At 40.0% G+C, this 18,000-nt stretch overlaps 1 protein-coding gene across 3 annotated transcripts; it reads left to right on the top strand.

Moving 5' to 3' along the window:
• The first annotated feature begins 5,235 nt into the window (after positions 1 to 5,235).
• On the top strand, positions 5,236 to 16,574 carry LOC114460324 (uncharacterized). Of its 3 annotated transcripts, XM_028442254.1 has the most exons (12): positions 6,001 to 6,154; positions 6,467 to 6,569; positions 8,302 to 8,385; positions 8,727 to 8,801; positions 10,042 to 10,140; positions 10,339 to 12,379; positions 12,460 to 12,540; positions 12,697 to 12,759; positions 12,845 to 12,901; positions 12,993 to 13,052; positions 14,078 to 14,125; positions 14,645 to 16,574. In XM_028442254.1, exons 3-12 carry the CDS (start codon positions 8,350 to 8,352, stop codon positions 14,863 to 14,865), a joined length of 2,781 nt encoding a protein of 926 aa, XP_028298055.1. In that variant the 5' UTR covers positions 6,001 to 6,154; positions 6,467 to 6,569; positions 8,302 to 8,349; the 3' UTR covers positions 14,866 to 16,574. The 3 variants fall into 3 exon arrangements, with proteins under 3 accessions (XP_028298056.1, XP_028298057.1, XP_028298055.1); XM_028442255.1 differs by lacking the exons at positions 6,001 to 6,154; positions 6,467 to 6,569 and adding an exon at positions 5,236 to 5,361; XM_028442256.1 differs by having other exon boundaries at positions 6,000 to 6,569; positions 12,996 to 13,052.
• The last annotated feature ends 1,426 nt before the right edge of the window (positions 16,575 to 18,000 follow it).

Below are 18,000 nucleotides of genomic sequence, written 5' to 3'. Positions count from 1 at the left end.
CCTTTTTTCAACAAAATAATCCTGATATTTAAATTTACGGAATTGCCTCTTCAGTGCATTGATGTGGATGCTAATGAGTTCATTCAGACAATAGCATACATGTGTCTGCTATTCCTTCACAGTCTGCTAAACAGGAAGTGACTATGGAGGATGTGATGTCACTATGAAGAAAATGTCAAAATAAGATAGTTTTACTAATGAATTTCTTATTGCACCATTTTCTATCTTTTTATGTAGAACAATTAATTAAACATCTACCAAGTGCTGTATGGCAATACAGCACTATGGCAATACAGCACTTGATTGAATATTGTGAAAATAATTCAAAGGTTTATTTAAAAGTGAATGTCCGAATTAGGGCTGCAACTAACGATTATTTTAAAAATCGATTAATCTGTCTAAGTTTTTCGATGAATCGATGAATCGGACTAGCGGGAAAAATTTTAAACAGTGCCAGGGAGAAGGTTTTTCTCTCCTTCCTTTATTTAACAACAGAACATTATGTCAAACAGCTCAATAGCATGCAAACAACATGCTGTCATGTCAAATGTCCTACAGCTGTAGAAATATCAAATAATTATTACTTATTGTATTATCATTATCATGTGGTACGTTTAATTAAGTTTATTAGGACATCATTAACCAGGGTTTCCCCCAGAAAACTTGCTAAGCCTGAGAACTCCGGGGGCTGCTAGCACGTTCTTTGCTCCGACTCAGAAGGAGGTGCTCCCGCAATTCCATTACAGAGAAAGGGAAACCCAGCACACTGGCCTATTTTGCGGCTAGACTAAATGACAAGTCCGCCTTATTTGATATGCGTGTCGTCATGTTAAATAACTGACGTTTAGCCTGGCGGGGGGGCAACAAAAGCCACCGTCATGCATAACCAGACCAAATACATCACAACGTCATCATAGCTTAGCTTGCAGGTGCAACTGCTAAAATAACAGCAACAACATCTGTCATCTGCACTGTCAATCAATGTAGTTAACTGTTGCTCACTGTTCCTCTTGCCATGCATGACAAGCTGGATGGCGAGTAGAAATGCACCAAACTCTTACAGACTTCTCTTGCCGAGACTTTACGATTCATCACTTAAAAATTAACGTAGCTTTTTACAACTTACCCGGACACATGACTCGCGTCATAACTTGCATTGTTTAGCTTAAAGTGATCCCAGACTTGAAGTTTTTATTTTCGTAGGTCTACCTGCTCCTGCCATGTTCCACCAAGTATGTCATTCCCATTGACTGTTAAATATGTGAATAAACTGATATTAGTACACCAAGCAGTGGCCTGACATGAATGTACTGATATTATTAGCAGGCCTGCTCAAATCAAATCGAATCAAAGTTTATTTCTATATCACCTTTCAACAACGTTCAGGTTGACCAAAGTCACAAAACTCACAAAACAGATAATACAAACAATACAGAGCAAGAATCATCAGAAAGGGACGAAGTCAAAAACACGCCAAAACCATATAGTAACAAAATTATTACAAGAATATAAAACCGCTTAAGACAAAATATCAAAGTGCCAAAAATCAAAAGCCTGTTTAAATAAATGGGTCTTGAGTTTGGTTTTGAACAGCTCTTCTAAAACCCCCCCCCCAGCCCAGCAGAACGTAAAGCTCTGCTGGGCTGGTGGAATTTTAGAAGCTCAGACAGATAAGATGGTGCAAGACCATTCAGGGCTTTAAAAACAATGAACAAAATAAAGCTAGTACACTTAGCAGTGGCCTGATGTGAATAAACTGAAGCTAGTACACTTAGCAGTGGCCTGATGTGAATAAACTGAAGCTAGTACACTTAGCAGTGGCCTGATGTGAATAAACTGAAGCTAGTACACTTAGAAGTGGCCTGATGTGAATAAACTGAAGCTAGTACACTTAGCAGTGGCCTGATGTGAATATACTGAAACTAGTACACTTAGAAGTGGCCTGATGTGAATAAACTGAAGCTAGTACACTTAGCAGTGGCCTGATGTGAATAAACTGAAGCTAGTACACATGCAGTGGCCTGATGTGAATAAACTGAAGCTAGGTACACTTAGCAGCTGGCCTGATGTGAATATACTGAAACTAGTACACTTAGAAGTGGCCTGATGTGAATAAACTGAAGCTAGTACACATAGCAGTGGCCTGATGTGAATAAACTGAAGCTAGTACACTTAGCAGTGGCCTTGATGTGAATACACTGAAGCTAGTACACATTAGCAGTGGCCTGATGTGAATAAACTGAAGCTAGTACACTTAGACGTTGGCCTGATGTGAATAAACTGAAGCTAGTACACTTAGCAGTGGCCTGATGTGAATAAACTGAAGCTAGTACACTTAGCAGTGCCTGATGTGAATAAACTGAACTAGTACACTTAGAAGTGGCCTGATGTGAATAAACTGAAGCTAGTACACTTAGCAGTGGCCTGATGTGAATAAACTGAAGCTAGTACACTTAGAAGTGGCCTGATGTGAATAAACTGAAGCTAGTACACTTAGCAGTGGCCTGATGTGAATAAACTGAAGCTAGTACACTTAGCAGTGGCCTGATGTGAATAAACTGAAGCTAGTACACTTAGCAGTGGCCTGATGTGAATAAACTGAAGCTAGTACACTTAGCAGTGGCCTGATGTGAATAAACTGAAGCTAGTACACTTAGCAGTGGCCTGATGTGAATAAACTGAAGCTAGTACACTTAGCAGTGGCCTGATGTGAATAAACTGAAGCTAGTACACTTAGCAGTGGCCTGATGTGAATAACTGAAACTAGTACACTTAGAAGTGGCCTGATGTGAATAAACTGAAGCTAGTACACTTAGCAGTGGCCTGATGTGAATACTGAAACTAGTACACTTAGAAGTGGCCTGATGTGAATAAACTGAAGCTAGTACACTTAGCAGTGGCCTGATGTGAATAAACTGAAGCTAGTACACATAGCAGTGGCCTGATGTGAATAAACTGAAGCTAGTACACTTAGCAGTGGCCTGATGTGAATATACTGAAACTAGTACACTTAGAAGTGGCCTGATGTGAATAAACTGAAACTAGTACACTTAGCAGTGGCCTGATGTGAATAAACTGAAGCTAGTACACATAGCAGTGGCCTGATGTGAATAAACTGAAGCTAGTACACTTAGCAGTGGCCTGATGTGAATAAACTGAAACTAGTACACTTAGCAGTGGCCTGATGTGAATAAACTGAAGCTAGTACACTTAGCAGTGGCCTGATGTGAATAAACTGAAGCTAGTACACTTAGCAGTGGCCTGATGTGAATAAACTGAAGCTAGTACACATAGCAGTGGCCTGATGTGAATAAACTGAAGCTAGTACACTTAGCAGTGGCCTGATGTGAATACTGAAACTAGTACACTTAGTGGCCTGATGTGAATAAACTGAAGCTAGTACACTTAGCAGTGGCCTGATGTGAATAAACTGAAGCTAGTACACTTAGCAGTGGCCTGATGTGAATAAACTGAAGCTAGTACACTAGCAGTGGCCTGATGTGAATAAACTGAAGCTAGTACACTTAGCAGTGGCCTGATGTGAATAAACTGAAGCTAGTACACTTAGCAGTGGCCTGATGTGAATAAACTGAAGCTAGTACACTTAGAAGTGGCCTGATGTGAATAAACTGAAGCTAGTACACTTAGAAGTGGCCTGATGTGAATAAACTGAAGCTAGCACACTTAGAAGTGGCCTGATGTGAATGATGAGCACGAGCAGGACCTGATCCTGAACCAGTGTCCCCATTTTGAAGTTGCTGGGTCAAGTTTTGGCCTCCATTGGCCTAAACCAGGGGTCACCAACGCGGTGCCCGCGGGCACCAGGTCGCCCGTAAGGACCAGATGAGTCGCCCGCTGGCCTGTTCTAAAAATAGCTCAAATAGCAGCACTTACCAGTGAGGGTATCACTGAATCTCCCGGGGCCACCATTCTCCCGATTTTCTCCTGATTCTGCCCGACATTGTCCGGGCGGACCATCCTTCACTGAGCGTCGTTTCCAGCCGGACAATAATAACGATTACACCGCATAAGAAGAGGAAGAAGACTCTTCTTCCTCTTCTTATGCGGTGTAATTATATTATTGTAATAAATATATTATTGTAATAATAATATTGTTGTAATAATAATAACGATTACACCGCATAAGAAGAGGTGTAATCGTTATTTTTGTCCGGCCGGAAACGATGCTCAGTTGAAGGATGGTCCGCCCGGACAATGTCAGTGAGGAAATCTGGAGAAAATCAAATCCAACCATGTGTAGGGAAGTGTTTCTGTTATGGTTATAGCCGTTGTTGTATAGGCTATGTTTTAATTTTCCTTTTGTTGATTATTTTTATTTCAAGCATACATTGCATAGATTGATGGATAATTTATGCAATGTATGCCTTTTTTGTTTAATTTTATGTTATTTCTTTTATTTATTCTACTACTACCACCATTTACCATTTGCACGGGTACTGTGGAATTTTTTTTTTACTTTATATGTGTTTTTCAAATAAAAGAACACTGTGAAATTGAATTATTTCATTTTCTCTTTAAAAAGCATTTTTTGAAAATGTATTTAAGTGTGTATCAAACTGGTAGCCCTTCGCATTAATCAGTACCCAAGAAGTAGCTCTTGGTTTCAAAAAGGTTGTTGACCCCTGGCGTAAACCATAACCCTGGGCATGTAGCTCAGGCCTTAAACACCTGTTTTTATTAATAACTCTGCGAGTCACCAAACACACTAGCTCTCTTTAAGGGTTTGTTCCGATCATGTGTGTCAAGTTACATAAAGGTGGGTCAAGGCAAAGTGTTTCTGGACCTGTACCACGCATTATTAGCCTGTTAGTAGCCTAAACTGACCTTTATTAGTCTAACATGAATCTACTGTCAATAGTTTAAATGTAAAGGAAAAATGGGAATTAGAAGCAAATACAGTTATAACAGATGAAGACTAATGGCACAACTTACCCCACACATGGGGACAAGATGTGCCACAAAACCACTTTTTTTTTTTTTTTTGCTAAAGCTTTATTTCTTAAACAGTTTATATTGTAGTTGGAGGCATTACTCTAGTCGTGCTCTTGCACTTTATGAAAAAATGGAACTTTTTATCCCACACTCTCCCCTATTTCATTCCACTGAAACACAGTGGTGAATGGACACACCTTTTCCTGACATTTACGGTCCCCACTTCACCTATGCCCATCCCCCACTCGCTCTGACTAACGGGGTCTCCCGTCAGTATGAGCAGGGTCAAGGCAGGTGCTGCTCTCAGTCGATGAGGAGAACGTGAAGAAGAGGAAGCAAAAGAGATGGATGGAAAAGACAGCAACAGAAGCTCGGCAATAACGGAACGAAAACCTACAGAAAAACTAAGTAAGTTTACAGTTTTAGACACTTAGAAAAGGCTGTTAGACTCACGTTGTAGCTAGCCTGTTTGCAGCTAAAAGCTCACTAGTTTTTATATTAACTAGCATGGTCGGTCGCTAATGCTACGAGCAAACTTCTCATTAGAAAATGTTTGTTTTTTCTTTTTCCAAAAATCGGACCAGTTTGCTGATATTTCACAGGTTTCACTGTAATTGGCTGTGTTTAAACACAAACCGATTTTAGAATGAGTGCGGAAAGAGAGGAACAATAAAATATTTTAATTTCGTTTTAATTCTTCCATTACTGTTAGAACTGTTGTGTGACCAAAAATTATTTTATTAATCTGCATGACGAGGCTGTTTAACGGTGGGGTTTAGGGGGTGCGTTGGCAGTGCGAGCGGAGCTTATCTGAGTCGCGCTGTGTCACGTGGAGCTGCGGAACTCTTTCACTCTGCGTAAATGCTGACTTTGACTTTCAGCGGACACGCGTCCTCCCACGCACACTCTCTGCCCGCTGACGGGAGTGTGCTACCTGCGTGAAGCTGGCACCCCACGCAAAACTCACTGAAAATAGTCAGCCCAATCTTTTTATTTTTTATTTTTTTTATTTTTTATTTTTTATTTTTTTTAAACACTATTCAGCACAGCACAAACTTCAGAGACTGTTTTCACAGAGTTATTCATGGGGTGGGGTGCCAGCTTCACGCAGGTGAGTGAGCTAACCCGTTTGTGTGCGCATGCGCAGGAGAACCTGATCCGCAGAGGACAATAGTTGACACGACTGCCTCGTGTAAATACGGTAAATGATATGAGGCTATTTACCAAAATATCAAGGTATAATTCTGTTATATTGGAAAAGTAACCTTAAATGACTTGTCTGTCCTGGCGCTATACATAAAATGAACTTGGCCTTCAAGGGCCTGTTGCAGGCTTACATGTTTGTTTATATTCTGAGTCCAGCAATGTGTCGCTAATATCAGAAGTCTGCACTGTATGCAATAAATGATGCAAATAAAGCAGTCACCTGTCAGCTATATCAGACATAACCTTAGTTACAATGTGCAAGTACCTGCTCTCCCCTGACAGTTATGTTTTTCTGACTGTTCTTCAGACGAAAATCTCTGGCCAGGTTTTCTGCACGCTTCCAGCTTCTGAAGGACCATCATGAAAAGTGCTTATCCAAGCACACGGAGAATGAGAAACACCACATTCAGGTAAAGATGATAGAGCTTTGATATTCACATCTGTAGTCATATGTAGTTAACCCTCTAGGTGCCAGAGTTTATTTAGGAAAATATTCCGTTTGGACTAGTGTAAATGATAAAAATATTCATAATGACCTAGAGTTTGTGATGGTAGTAAATTTACTCATCTTATTTGCATATTGTGACATCATCAGGTGGTGGCCATATTTCTGTAAAACTTATTTAAACATATTTATACACAGAAAAAAAAAAATGTTGTAATCACATGCTCAACATATAAGAACAGGGGTTTGACAGGAGTACATTTGCTAGTAAATTTTACTAGGTAAACTTCAGTAAAACAGAATTCTGAACATATTTACAGAGTAGATATTTTTCAATTCATTTTTTCATCCTCTCAGAGTAAATGAACAGGAATCTGATAGGAGTAAATTAGCTAATCTCATTTGTATATGAGCAGGTAAATTCAGTAAAACGGAAAACTCTGATCAGTGTGAGTTGTGACAGTATGTGCACCTCCAGCTGCAGAGTGATCATCATCAGAGGGCAGATCGTCCCCTTCTGAATCATGATCGGCAAACATCAGTGCACGCAACTCATCTGCACTGTAAATTCCTCTGGGCATTTTGTTTTTTATTATAAAAATCGCTATCTGTCCTGCCGTTTCTCTCTCTCCTGTTCTGCTCTGCCGAGTTCAGCAGCAGCTCATGCCCAGCAGCAGCTCACGCTGACTGCTGTTGTCGGGTTTCAAACCTTTTTTTCTCCGATTTTTTTTTTCATTGAAACACTCAAAAATAACGGCAGGGTTGAAGCTATACATTGTGGACATATAGTAGTACCAAGCACTAACAGCACAAGGCAGTAGATTAATATGTCGCTACTATCAGCTGATTGGCTGGTAACACAAACACCTAATTCATCCTGCCACACAGTCTCCAAGTAAAGTTTATAATGTCCCAAAATAAAATTCTGTCATATAGAAAGGGCCGTGTTTTACTGCACCTATTGTTGTCTGACTCGTTGGAAGTTGTTCTAGGAAAACCAACTTGTTCAGGTTGGGCGGAAGAAGTGTGCTCCTCGCTTTGTTTACAATTAAGGCAGCCTTGGAAAATCTCCTCTCCTCTCCTCTCCTCTTGGGTCATCCTTTACCTTTTTCACATTGTGGGACAATAAATGTTTATCTTATCTTTTGCTCCTACACTTTTGAAGCCTTTTTTAGTAACATTATGAGCGAATAAGTTGCTGTAAAGTTGAAATCACTGCCAAAATGCGGCTCTGTTGGTCCTGTAGCACGCTCGCCTCAAATTAATTGGATCTTGCAACTGTAGTAGGCCTAGGTGATTTTTTTTTCATGGATATAAGAATATACTGATTATGTACACACATCATTTTCAATATTGAACAGAATTATTTATAGGCTGCTAATACGCTTTATCACCATTTATTTGAACAACAAATAAATAAAGAACAAGATGTTCAGCACCCTGCAGTTGCCAGAATGGTATGATCTTTGTTTCCTAACCTCCATTTTGCAACGATTACACAATGAGGTTGGCCGTCGAATCACAGTCATCTGAGTCGAATCGACGACTATTCGGGGTCACCCCTAGTTAATTGCTCATACAACCATTTGTAGAATTAATTTTATACAAAGATAAACTTCTTTCAATGGGCCTCTTACACAGTACGTTGTTGTTGTTGTTGTTTTGGTTTTTTAGTAATACAGGTGTTTATGTTTTAGTCCTCAGGACTGCCACTCCAAGAAAAGGAGAATACGTCATCACAGGAGATGTCATCTGAATTAATCCCAGACTCCAACAGCTGGGTATGCTCAGAGAGGTTCAATCCACACACAAAATACTCAAGTAGTGTGCTACCGTACACCACGTGTTCAAGAAACGAGTCAATACAGTCTATCAGGGTTTCCTTGATGTAGATTGCAGAGTTGTAAGATTAATCAAATGAGAGACTAACAAAGTCAGTGGTTTTTCTGTGACAGTGACTCTCAACCACGGTCACTCTTAGAGGTAATGTTAAGCCCTAGTTCATTCAAATGGCACCAAAACTTTCTACACCGACAGTTAGTCAGCATTCTGCTAATTCTGTGGAACACAACAAAATCAGAAACAATAGAAATAGCCACTCGTGTATGTTCTGCCTTTTTAGCCTTCGGGAAGATCTCATGAAGAGAAGTCCTCATCAGAATCTCCTCCTGAGGTCCTGGCACCTTGCAACAGTTTGGTAAGTATTCAGAAGCTCTTGTTATTAACCAGCAGCAACGAGAATACCCTATGGGAAATTTGAGAATATCATACCACAGTGAATGTGAAGCTGTACTGACAACAAGAATATAGACACTTAAGCCTCAGTAGTGTAAAAGAGCCTCGAACACCTTTTCTTATATGTGCTGTCACACTTGTCCAGCTTTATTGATTTTATAAAGGTAGGATTGGACGAGATAGGGAAAAAAAATCATATCGATTTAAAAAAATAAAAACGCTTGTCAAAATTGTGTATATATATATACATATATATATATATATATAAGAGAAAGAACAACAACAGGGAAAAAGAGAAAAAAAAGAAAACGGGGTAAATAAAGTTTCTATAAAATCAAGAAGGGGATGCCAAACTTGAATAAACTTATGTTCCTGGCCTTTCAATGTGAATTTGATTTTCTCCAGCTGCAGGTGTTTTCAAACATTTTGAAGATCGATGTATTACTGGGTCACCAGGCAATTTTTTCAGATCCTCTGCACATTTTGCAAACAACTGTTGATGCTTTTTGTCAGAGCTGTAAAAACCAAAACATGGCCATGCTGGTGAACTACTGAAACCTTTTTTTCCGGACAGTTTCCTCCGCCTGTCCTCGCAGCGACAATCTTTTGTAATGCATGTGCTCTCCATTCGGGTTTGAGAGGGGCGGGGCTTGCTGACGGAGCGTGCCTGGGTTTGCGTTTGTTATTGGTTGGGAGGAAGCAATGACTGTAGTATTAAACTACATCATAGCCTAGAATGAAAAAGTTAGGGAAACTGTTTTTCTATCGAACTTTATATCGACCCATTTGTTTTCTATTTAACTACATGTCTATTGATCAATATATATTGTTGTGGAATTATTGCCCAGGCCTATTATAAAATGATAATCAGATTTCTGCTTTGTGTATGTCATGTGGTCAGTACAGCTAGCCCCTCAGTCATTAAACTCAGTCTGTCTGACTGCAGCCTGTCACATTACTTTGGAACTAGCAGCAAAACCTTATGCTTCTGAAACTATTACAAAATCCCAACCACCTGATCTGCTTTTTTTGCAGTTTTTCATAATGTGCAGGTCTATGTCAAATGAGTTCAGAAAAATCATTTGGTCCCAGCAGTACTTGAGGAGCTGTATTGTGTCCTCATTGAACAAATGCCCTGGAAGTTACTGGTTATGTTTCATATTTGTATTATGGATATTTATATTGTCATTTTTCCAACAAAGGAAACAAGCTCCAGTAGTGAGAAAATTCCAACTGAAAGTTCAAGCTCTGTCAGTGTTGACCCAGAAGTTCCACCACTGGAAAGAACTGACAGCGTATTTGTAAGTTTGTATGCATTATTTTTCTTCTCTCATCCTCTATTTAATCTTATTGCTGTTAACACTCTAGACAGTAACGCTTAACACCATGACACTCAAAGTTTCACTATCAGTTTTGACAATGGGCTCACAGTGTTAGAGATTCATGCCTGGTTATTATTTATGACAAATATTTAGCAGATGTTATATTTATGTTTTCAGCTCACCTACGAATCTTTGGAATTACTCTCCAAGACACCTGCTAAGTCAGAAGCCTCTAAGAGCTGCATGGAGAGCAGTGGAGATGAATATTGTCCATCAACAGACTCAACAAATGAGGGCAGTGGGGATGACTACTTTCCTTCAAAGGACTCAGTAAATGAGAGCAGTTCAGATGTATCATGTGATCCTGAAAGCAAGGCGTCACCAGTGAAACTGAAAAGACGAAAGAAGTTCATAAAGACTTACAATAGGAAGACTGTGTCCAGCAAGTTGCCTTCTCAGGGTGAGAGAGTAGAGAGTGGGCACTCAAGTGATACAAACTCAGGAAATGTGTCAGTTTTGAGGCTCCAGAAAAAGAGAGATGGAGCTCGGGTTTACAACAAAAAACACTATTGTCTGTACTGTCCTCTGCACTGCCATAAAATGGCACGGCACTTGATTCGCAAACACAGCAATGAACCAGCTGTGGCACAAGCAACAAGTTTTCCACTGAAAACAAAAGAACGAAAATTGCATTTGGACCTAATTAGAAACAAAGGAAATAGGGCACATAATAATGAGGTCCTAAAAACTGGTTGTGGAACACTGATCCCAAGCCAGCAATCTGGGGATGAAGTGAAAGCAGGTGACTACATGCACTGTATAAACTGTGAAGCTCTCCTTAAAAGAAAGTCATTATGGAGGCACATGTCGAGGTGCAAGCTTGCACAAAAGTGTGCAACGAAAAAGCCAGGTAAAAGCAGGATCCAATCACTGTGTGCCTTTGCACAGCCAGTCCCAGAAGGAGTTGGCAGAAAGGTTTGGGAGCTGGTGAATGCCATGCACCAAGATGAAGTCGCAGTCATTATCAAAGAGGAGAAAAGTATTTTGAGACTTGGAGAACATTTGTTTGCAAAACATGGACATGACAAAACCAAACATGAATATATTAGACAAAAAATGCGGGAGATCGGCAGACTACTTCGCCACTCAAGAAAGTCTGGCAAACTTAAAAAAATTGAGGACTTTTATTTACCCTCTAACTTCAACTATGTGGTCCAGGCGGTAAAAGATGTGGCCGGCTTCGATGAGGACAAAAACATCTATAAAACTCCCTCACTAGCTTTGAAGCTCGGTCACAGTCTAAAGAAGATTGCAGATATTTTAGAGTGTGACGCGCAGATGGCTGGGTCTGACGGTGAGGAGTTTCTGAAGAATGTGCAGAAGAGCCGCAGTTTGTATGGGAAAAGGTGGGATGTGTGTGTGTCATCACAAGCTTTACAAACTCTAAGAGAGGCTAAATGGAACACCCCCAATCTTCTCCCCTTCACTGAAGATGTGAAGATGATGCACATGCATCTTGATAAGTGTAGGGAAGAGTACCAAAAAACACTTAAAAAGGATCCAAATAAGAGAAACTGGTCCAAGCTAGCTACTTTGACTCTATGTGAGGTCATCTTGTTCAACCGCAGGAGAGAGGGTGAGGTGTCAAAGATGCCACTGAGTGCTTTTACCCTCAGAGACACCACAGGAGTACACTCTGATCTGGCAGAAGGACTTTCCCCTTTGGAGCAAAAGCTTTGTCAACATTTTCAACGCATTGAAATAAGGGGGAAGAGGAACAGGAAAGTTCCCATCCTTCTGACACCAGACATGCTCAGTTCAATGGAAGCATTGGTTGCATATCGGAGGGCCTGTGGCACTCCTGATGAAAATCCCTTTTTCTTCTCAAGACCTGAAGCAGAGACTCATTTGAGGGGATCAGATGCCATCAGACTGATTGCAAAGGAATGTGGAGCCAAACATCCTGAAACTCTTTCCTCAACCAAGCTGAGGAAGCAGATCTCTACACTGTCAACAGTCCTGAACCTGAAGGATCACGAGATGGACATTATGGCTAATTTTCTTGGCCACGACATTCGGGTCCATAGACAGTTTTATAGACTACCTGAAGGAACTATGGAGTTGGCTAAAGTCAGCAAAGTGCTGTGTGCGCTAGAACAAGGACGATTGTCAGAATTCAAGGGAATGAGCCTGGACCAAATTCACATCAGTCCTAATGGTAATGACCTATATTCAGTTTATACTTACATTTATTTCAGAACAAATGTTTTTTCACACTTTCTGATACCTGATTTTTAGAGCAAGTGCTAGAAGCTGGGGACAGTGAGGTCTCAGACATGGAGACGGAGAAGGACTCTTGTTTGAGACGTCCATCCTCAGGTGATTTTAACATTTAAGTCTTTCTTCTGGGTGATTGTCCTGCACAACAAATGTCTTTATGGAGAGGTGTGAACGGAGACCCACTTTGTTACTAGAATATGTTCAAAGACCATTAAGACAACTTTAGTGAGTTAATAACTGTCTGATTTGTTAAAGAATCCTCAGGAGGAAAAAGAAAGACGCCTTCCTCTGAGTGTGGTGAGGACACCCTGTCCTCAGGTATCCCACAAACCCATGCACCCTATAATCTTCCCTGTTTTCATGTACACAGAGAAATATTAAAACAGATTTTTTTTTTTAACAGCATCCTCTACACCAAGAAGGCCACACCATGTCGAGTCAGACTGTGATGATGCTGAAGGTATTTCTCTCTACTATGCTTGCTACTGTTAACTTTAGAATCTCGTAGAAAAAGTAAACATTTACGAATTAACAGTGCTGCATTATTTCAGCAGGACCCTCTGAAGCAAAGAGACAAACTGTGACATCTATAACGGATGACTCTGAAGAAGGTATTTCATACATCAGCTGTTCTTCCCACTTGTGTACATACTTTTACAAAAAACGTAATCTATTAAATAGGGGTGAGTATTGGCAAGAATCTGTCAATACGATATATATCGCAATACAGGGGCAACGATACGATATATCTCGATACTATAAACAAGACGAGATATTGAGATTTTTTGGTGCATCTTTGCAAATGAAACAACATGGGGCGGCATTTTAGCTCAGTTGGGTAAAGCAGGTCGGCCAATGATCGAATGATAGGCGGTTCGATCCCCGCTCCCGGCAAATTAATCTGTCGTTGTGTCCTTGGGCAAGACACTTCCCCCTCCTTGCCTACCAGTAAAAACATCGCTGGTACATGAATGAGTATGAATGATGGTGGTGGTCAGACGGGCCGATGGAGCAGAATGGCTGCCTCGCTTCTGTCAGTCTGCCCCAGGGTAGCTGTGGCTACGCTAGTACTAGCTAGCTAGCTTACCATCACCAAGTACGAATGTGAGTGAATGAATAGTGCATCCAGTAATGTAAAGCGTCTTTGGGTGTCTTGAAAAGCGCAATATAAAACTGATGCATTATTATTATTATTAACATCCTGACTGTTATTTTGGTTGCACAAATATCCGGCGGCAAGGAGAGGCAGAAGGGAGCAGAGAAGCACAACCTTTGTTTTTAGTCGGCTACCACTCGCGCCTTAGCTTTAGCTCGGCTACATTTGTTAGCTCCGGGTTAGCTCTTAGCTACAGACAGCGAGGCATCAATCCTCCGTCTCCCCGCTGACAGCCCTCCCTCTTTGCCCATTTTTGTATTTTCCAAGAGTGACGAGACGTGTGATGCTGCCAAAGTGGCGACAATGGGAACCTCCCATTTGGCTTCAGTTAAACTCTTCACAAACCTACGGATGGTCTGTCCATAGATATTATACAGTTAATGGTTATACCTCAAATTGTGGGATTGTTTTAGCTGGATGGTAGAGTTTTAGGCTGACTTAGGTTTTAATCAAGTTTCTTTGTGGTTTATTCTCTCTTAGGAACCCAAAGATACAACCGAGCACAGCGAGGTGAATCCTCTGTTACAGGTATGGCACAGTCTGGACAGTTTACCCATTACCTTTTTCAACACAACCACTAGGTAGGCATTATTAGTGTTATTGAAACACATTATGTAAATTGGTTGATTTATCTTCCTGTATGTTTTTTATTAAACAAAATAAGAAATAAGATTGTTAATGCCAAACAAGATGGTTGCGCTACAACTACAAAAATCCTACGTATATATTGTGAACTTGCTGCCCTGTTCTTATTATTTTGAGTAGTATCTAGTATTGGTGAATTTGTGGAAGAAAAATCAGGTCTAGTACTACATCACCAAGTACAGCAGCTGGTGTAAATTATTTTAGTTTTTGTGCTATTTTCATTTATCAAGATACCAGCTTTAAGGACATTGTTTGTAATTATACATTTGGTTAATTATTGAAGCTTGCAGGTCACTGAAATCTTTGACATTCCTAGAATGTGAGGCTTTTTAAATGAGCTGTAGTGACACTGGCTCTGTAGTCTATGGATCTGATTATCTTTTTTCTGTCCTCCTGTCTTAGAAAGCTCAAAGAGGAGGAGTTGGACACCATTAGAAGTGCGTGCAGTGGAAAAGACTCTAAAGCTGTTCCTAGATTCGGGCAAAGTTCCTGGGAAAGCAGACTGTGTGGATTGCATCAAGGCCTCACCACAAGAGTTAAAGACAAGAACCTGGAAGGCTGTTAAGTACTACATTAAAAATCGAATCACAGCAGTTCAGCGGGAAAGTGCAAGACGCTACTAAAGATTTTATCAGGCTTTTATTTTGAGTACCTCCTCTACACTGGCGCTGAAGCTTTTATTTTTGTTTTGGAATGTTGGTAAATCCTCTACGGTGGCACTGAAGCTTTTATTTTTTTATTTGTGAAGTCGTTACGTCCTCTAGGGTGGCACTGAAGCTTTTATTTTATTTGGGAATGTTGGTAAATCCTCTACGGTGGCACTGAAGCTTTTATTTTTGTTTTGGAAAGTGAGTACGTCCTCTACGGTGGCGCTGAAGCTTTTATTTTGTTTTGGAAAGTAAGAACGTCCTCTACGGTGGCACTGAAGCTTTTATTTTTTATTTGTGAAGTCGTTACGTCCTCTAGGGTGGCACTGAAGCTTTTATTTTTGTTTTGGAATGTTGGTAAATCCTCTACGGTGGCACTGAAGCTTTTATTTTTGTGTTGTGAAGTCGTTACGTCCTCTACGGTGGCACTGAAGCTTTTATTTTTGTTTTGGAAAGTGAGTACATCCTCTACGGTGGCACTGAAGCTTTTATTTTATGTTAGAATGTTGGTAAATCCTCTACGGTGGCACTGAAGCTTTTATTTTTTATTTGTGAAGTCGTTACGTCCTCTAGGGTGGCACTGAAGCTTTTATTTTTGTGTTGTGAAGTCGTTACGTCCTCTACGGTGGCACTGAAGCTTTTATTTTTGTTTTGGAAAGTGAGGACATCCTCTACGGTGGCACTGAAGCTTTTATTTTATGTTAGAATGTTGGTAAATCCTCTACGGTGGCACTGAAGCTTTTATTTTTGTTTTGTGAAGTCGTTACGTCCTCTAGGGTGGCACTGAAGCTTTTATTTTTGTTTTGGAATGTTGGTAAATCCTCTACGGTGGCACTGAAGCTTTTATTTTTGTTTTGGAAAGTGAGTACATCCTCTACGGTGGCACTGAAGCTTTTATTTTTGTTTTGGAAAGTGAGGACATCCTCTACGGTGGCACTGAAGCTTTTATTTTTGTTTTGTGAAGTCGTTACGTCCTCTACGGTGGCACTGAAGCTTTTATTTTTGTTTTGGAATGTTGGTAAATCCTCTACGGTGACACTGAAGCTTTTATTTTTGTGTTGTGAAGTCGTTACGTCCTCTACGGTGGCACTGAAGCTTTTATTTTTGTTTTGGAAAGTGAGGACATCCTCTACGGTGGCACTGAAGCTTTTATTTTATGTTAGAATGTTGGTAAATTCTCTACGGTGGCACTGAAGCTTTTATTTTTGTTTTGGAATGTTGGTAAATCCTCTACGGTGGCACTGAAGCTTTTATTTTTGTTTTGGAAAGTGAGTACATCCTCTACGGTGGCACTGAAGCTTTTATTTTATTTTAGAATGTTGGTAAATCCTCTACGGTGGCACTGAAGCTTTTATTTTTGTTTTGGAATATTGGTAAATCCTCTACAGTGGCACTGAAGCTTTTATTTTTTAATTTGTGAAGTCTGTACGTCCTCTACGGTGGCGCTGAAGCTATCCTGTTTTTATTTTGGAAAGTCGATGCGTCCTGTATGGTGGCTCTGCAGCTTTCCTGTTTTTATTTTGAAAGATCAATATATTTTTTTTTTATAATCTCAGAAAAATGCAATAATGTTTTGTCAAACCATGTTTGTGTGGTGCTATGGAACTAGAATAGGGACATGTTTTGTGACCTTCATATTTGCAAATTGTACACATTTTTAGAAATAAAAGTACAAATACACCACTCAAGAACCAGATTTGTCTAATCCTTAACCAATCATGGAGAGAGGACGGGGGTTCTTCTGTGTTCACAACCAAACTTAGTGTCGTATGGAAAAGTTGTGCCGAAGCCTGTCTGACCAAGGCCACTGTTACTGACAGCTCTCTGAAGGTGAGTCGGATTGTACATAAACAAAGGTTTCCACCTGAACATGGAAAGACGCGTCTCTATTAGCTAATTTCACTAAAAATTCTAAAACATAATGGTTTGCAGACAAAGCTGACAGTTTTACTAGCTGTAGGCAATGCATTCACGATATGTTTTAGAATCCTTAGTAAACAATAAAAATGGTTTACAACAGAATTGTGATGATCTGATTGAATAGACATTTGATGTCTTAGTGAAGGTCCCAAGACCAGACAAAAGCCGATTAATCAACCAACAAACCATTCTTCAGTTTGAAAATAACTTTATTTACAATGAATCTCAACCGATAGATGGGTCTTTTTTGACTTTTGAAGGCTTAAAGCAGGTTAAATGTTGGGTAGTGTCGGGTGACACTAGTGCTGCATCCGAATACCCCTACTACGCTTGCTATATAGTAGGCGAAAACAAGTATGCATGCTACGTAGTAGATCCGAAATCTTCAGTACGCATCAGAGTAGTAAGCATAAAGTTCCCGGATGCATACTACCGCCAAAGTAAGCACCCCATGGACACTACGCTATCTCACAATGCAACAGAAGCCCCGAAATAGTAGAAGAGTGACCTCGAGAAATAAATAAAACACGGCTACAGAGGAACTTTCAACCACTGCCACAATTTCGGCATATAAATGTGTAGCGATGCTACTTATTACTTTTATTTATTTTTTTGACAACCGATTAAAGTTACATATTATAAACATCCGGGTCAAAGGACACGCAAAAATAGTGGAGCAGTACGTCTGATTTCATGCCTACTACTCGCTTGTATACTACGCAGTATATACTACATCAACGGTCGAGTAGTAGGTACTATGTAGCATGTAGTACATACTAAGGATTCGGATGCAGCCTAGATGATATAATTTTCAAGGACAAGTATGCCTGGGGAATGAACATGTTGAAACAATATGACTATGAAGTAATGATAAATATATTTATCATCTTAAATCATATCTTGGCAACAGTCATGTTTTAAATAGAAAATCTTATCAGTTCATCTGTCAGTCTAGATAATTGGAGTCACTAAATGTACATCAGGAGCTACAGTGCTGTAATTGTATACAAATTGGCAGAACAGTACTGTCCCCATGGGGAGGTAGAACTCAGGTTTGGTCCTCAGAAGGATCAAAATTCAGGTTTGAACTTTTTCAGTGAGTGTTAGATGTTTCAAGTGATTTGTGTGTTCCCTTAAATTTTTCATGATTTTAGAAGTTAAAATCAGATCTGTATGACCTTCAGAAAGGGT

This window comes from Gouania willdenowi, unplaced genomic scaffold (assembly GCF_900634775.1).
Source record: "Gouania willdenowi unplaced genomic scaffold, fGouWil2.1 scaffold_424_arrow_ctg1, whole genome shotgun sequence".
NCBI classification, from domain to species: Eukaryota; Metazoa; Chordata; class Actinopteri; order Blenniiformes; family Gobiesocidae; genus Gouania; species Gouania willdenowi.
The sequence above is the reverse complement of the archived record's forward strand: the minus strand, read 5'-3'. Positions and strand labels throughout refer to the sequence as shown.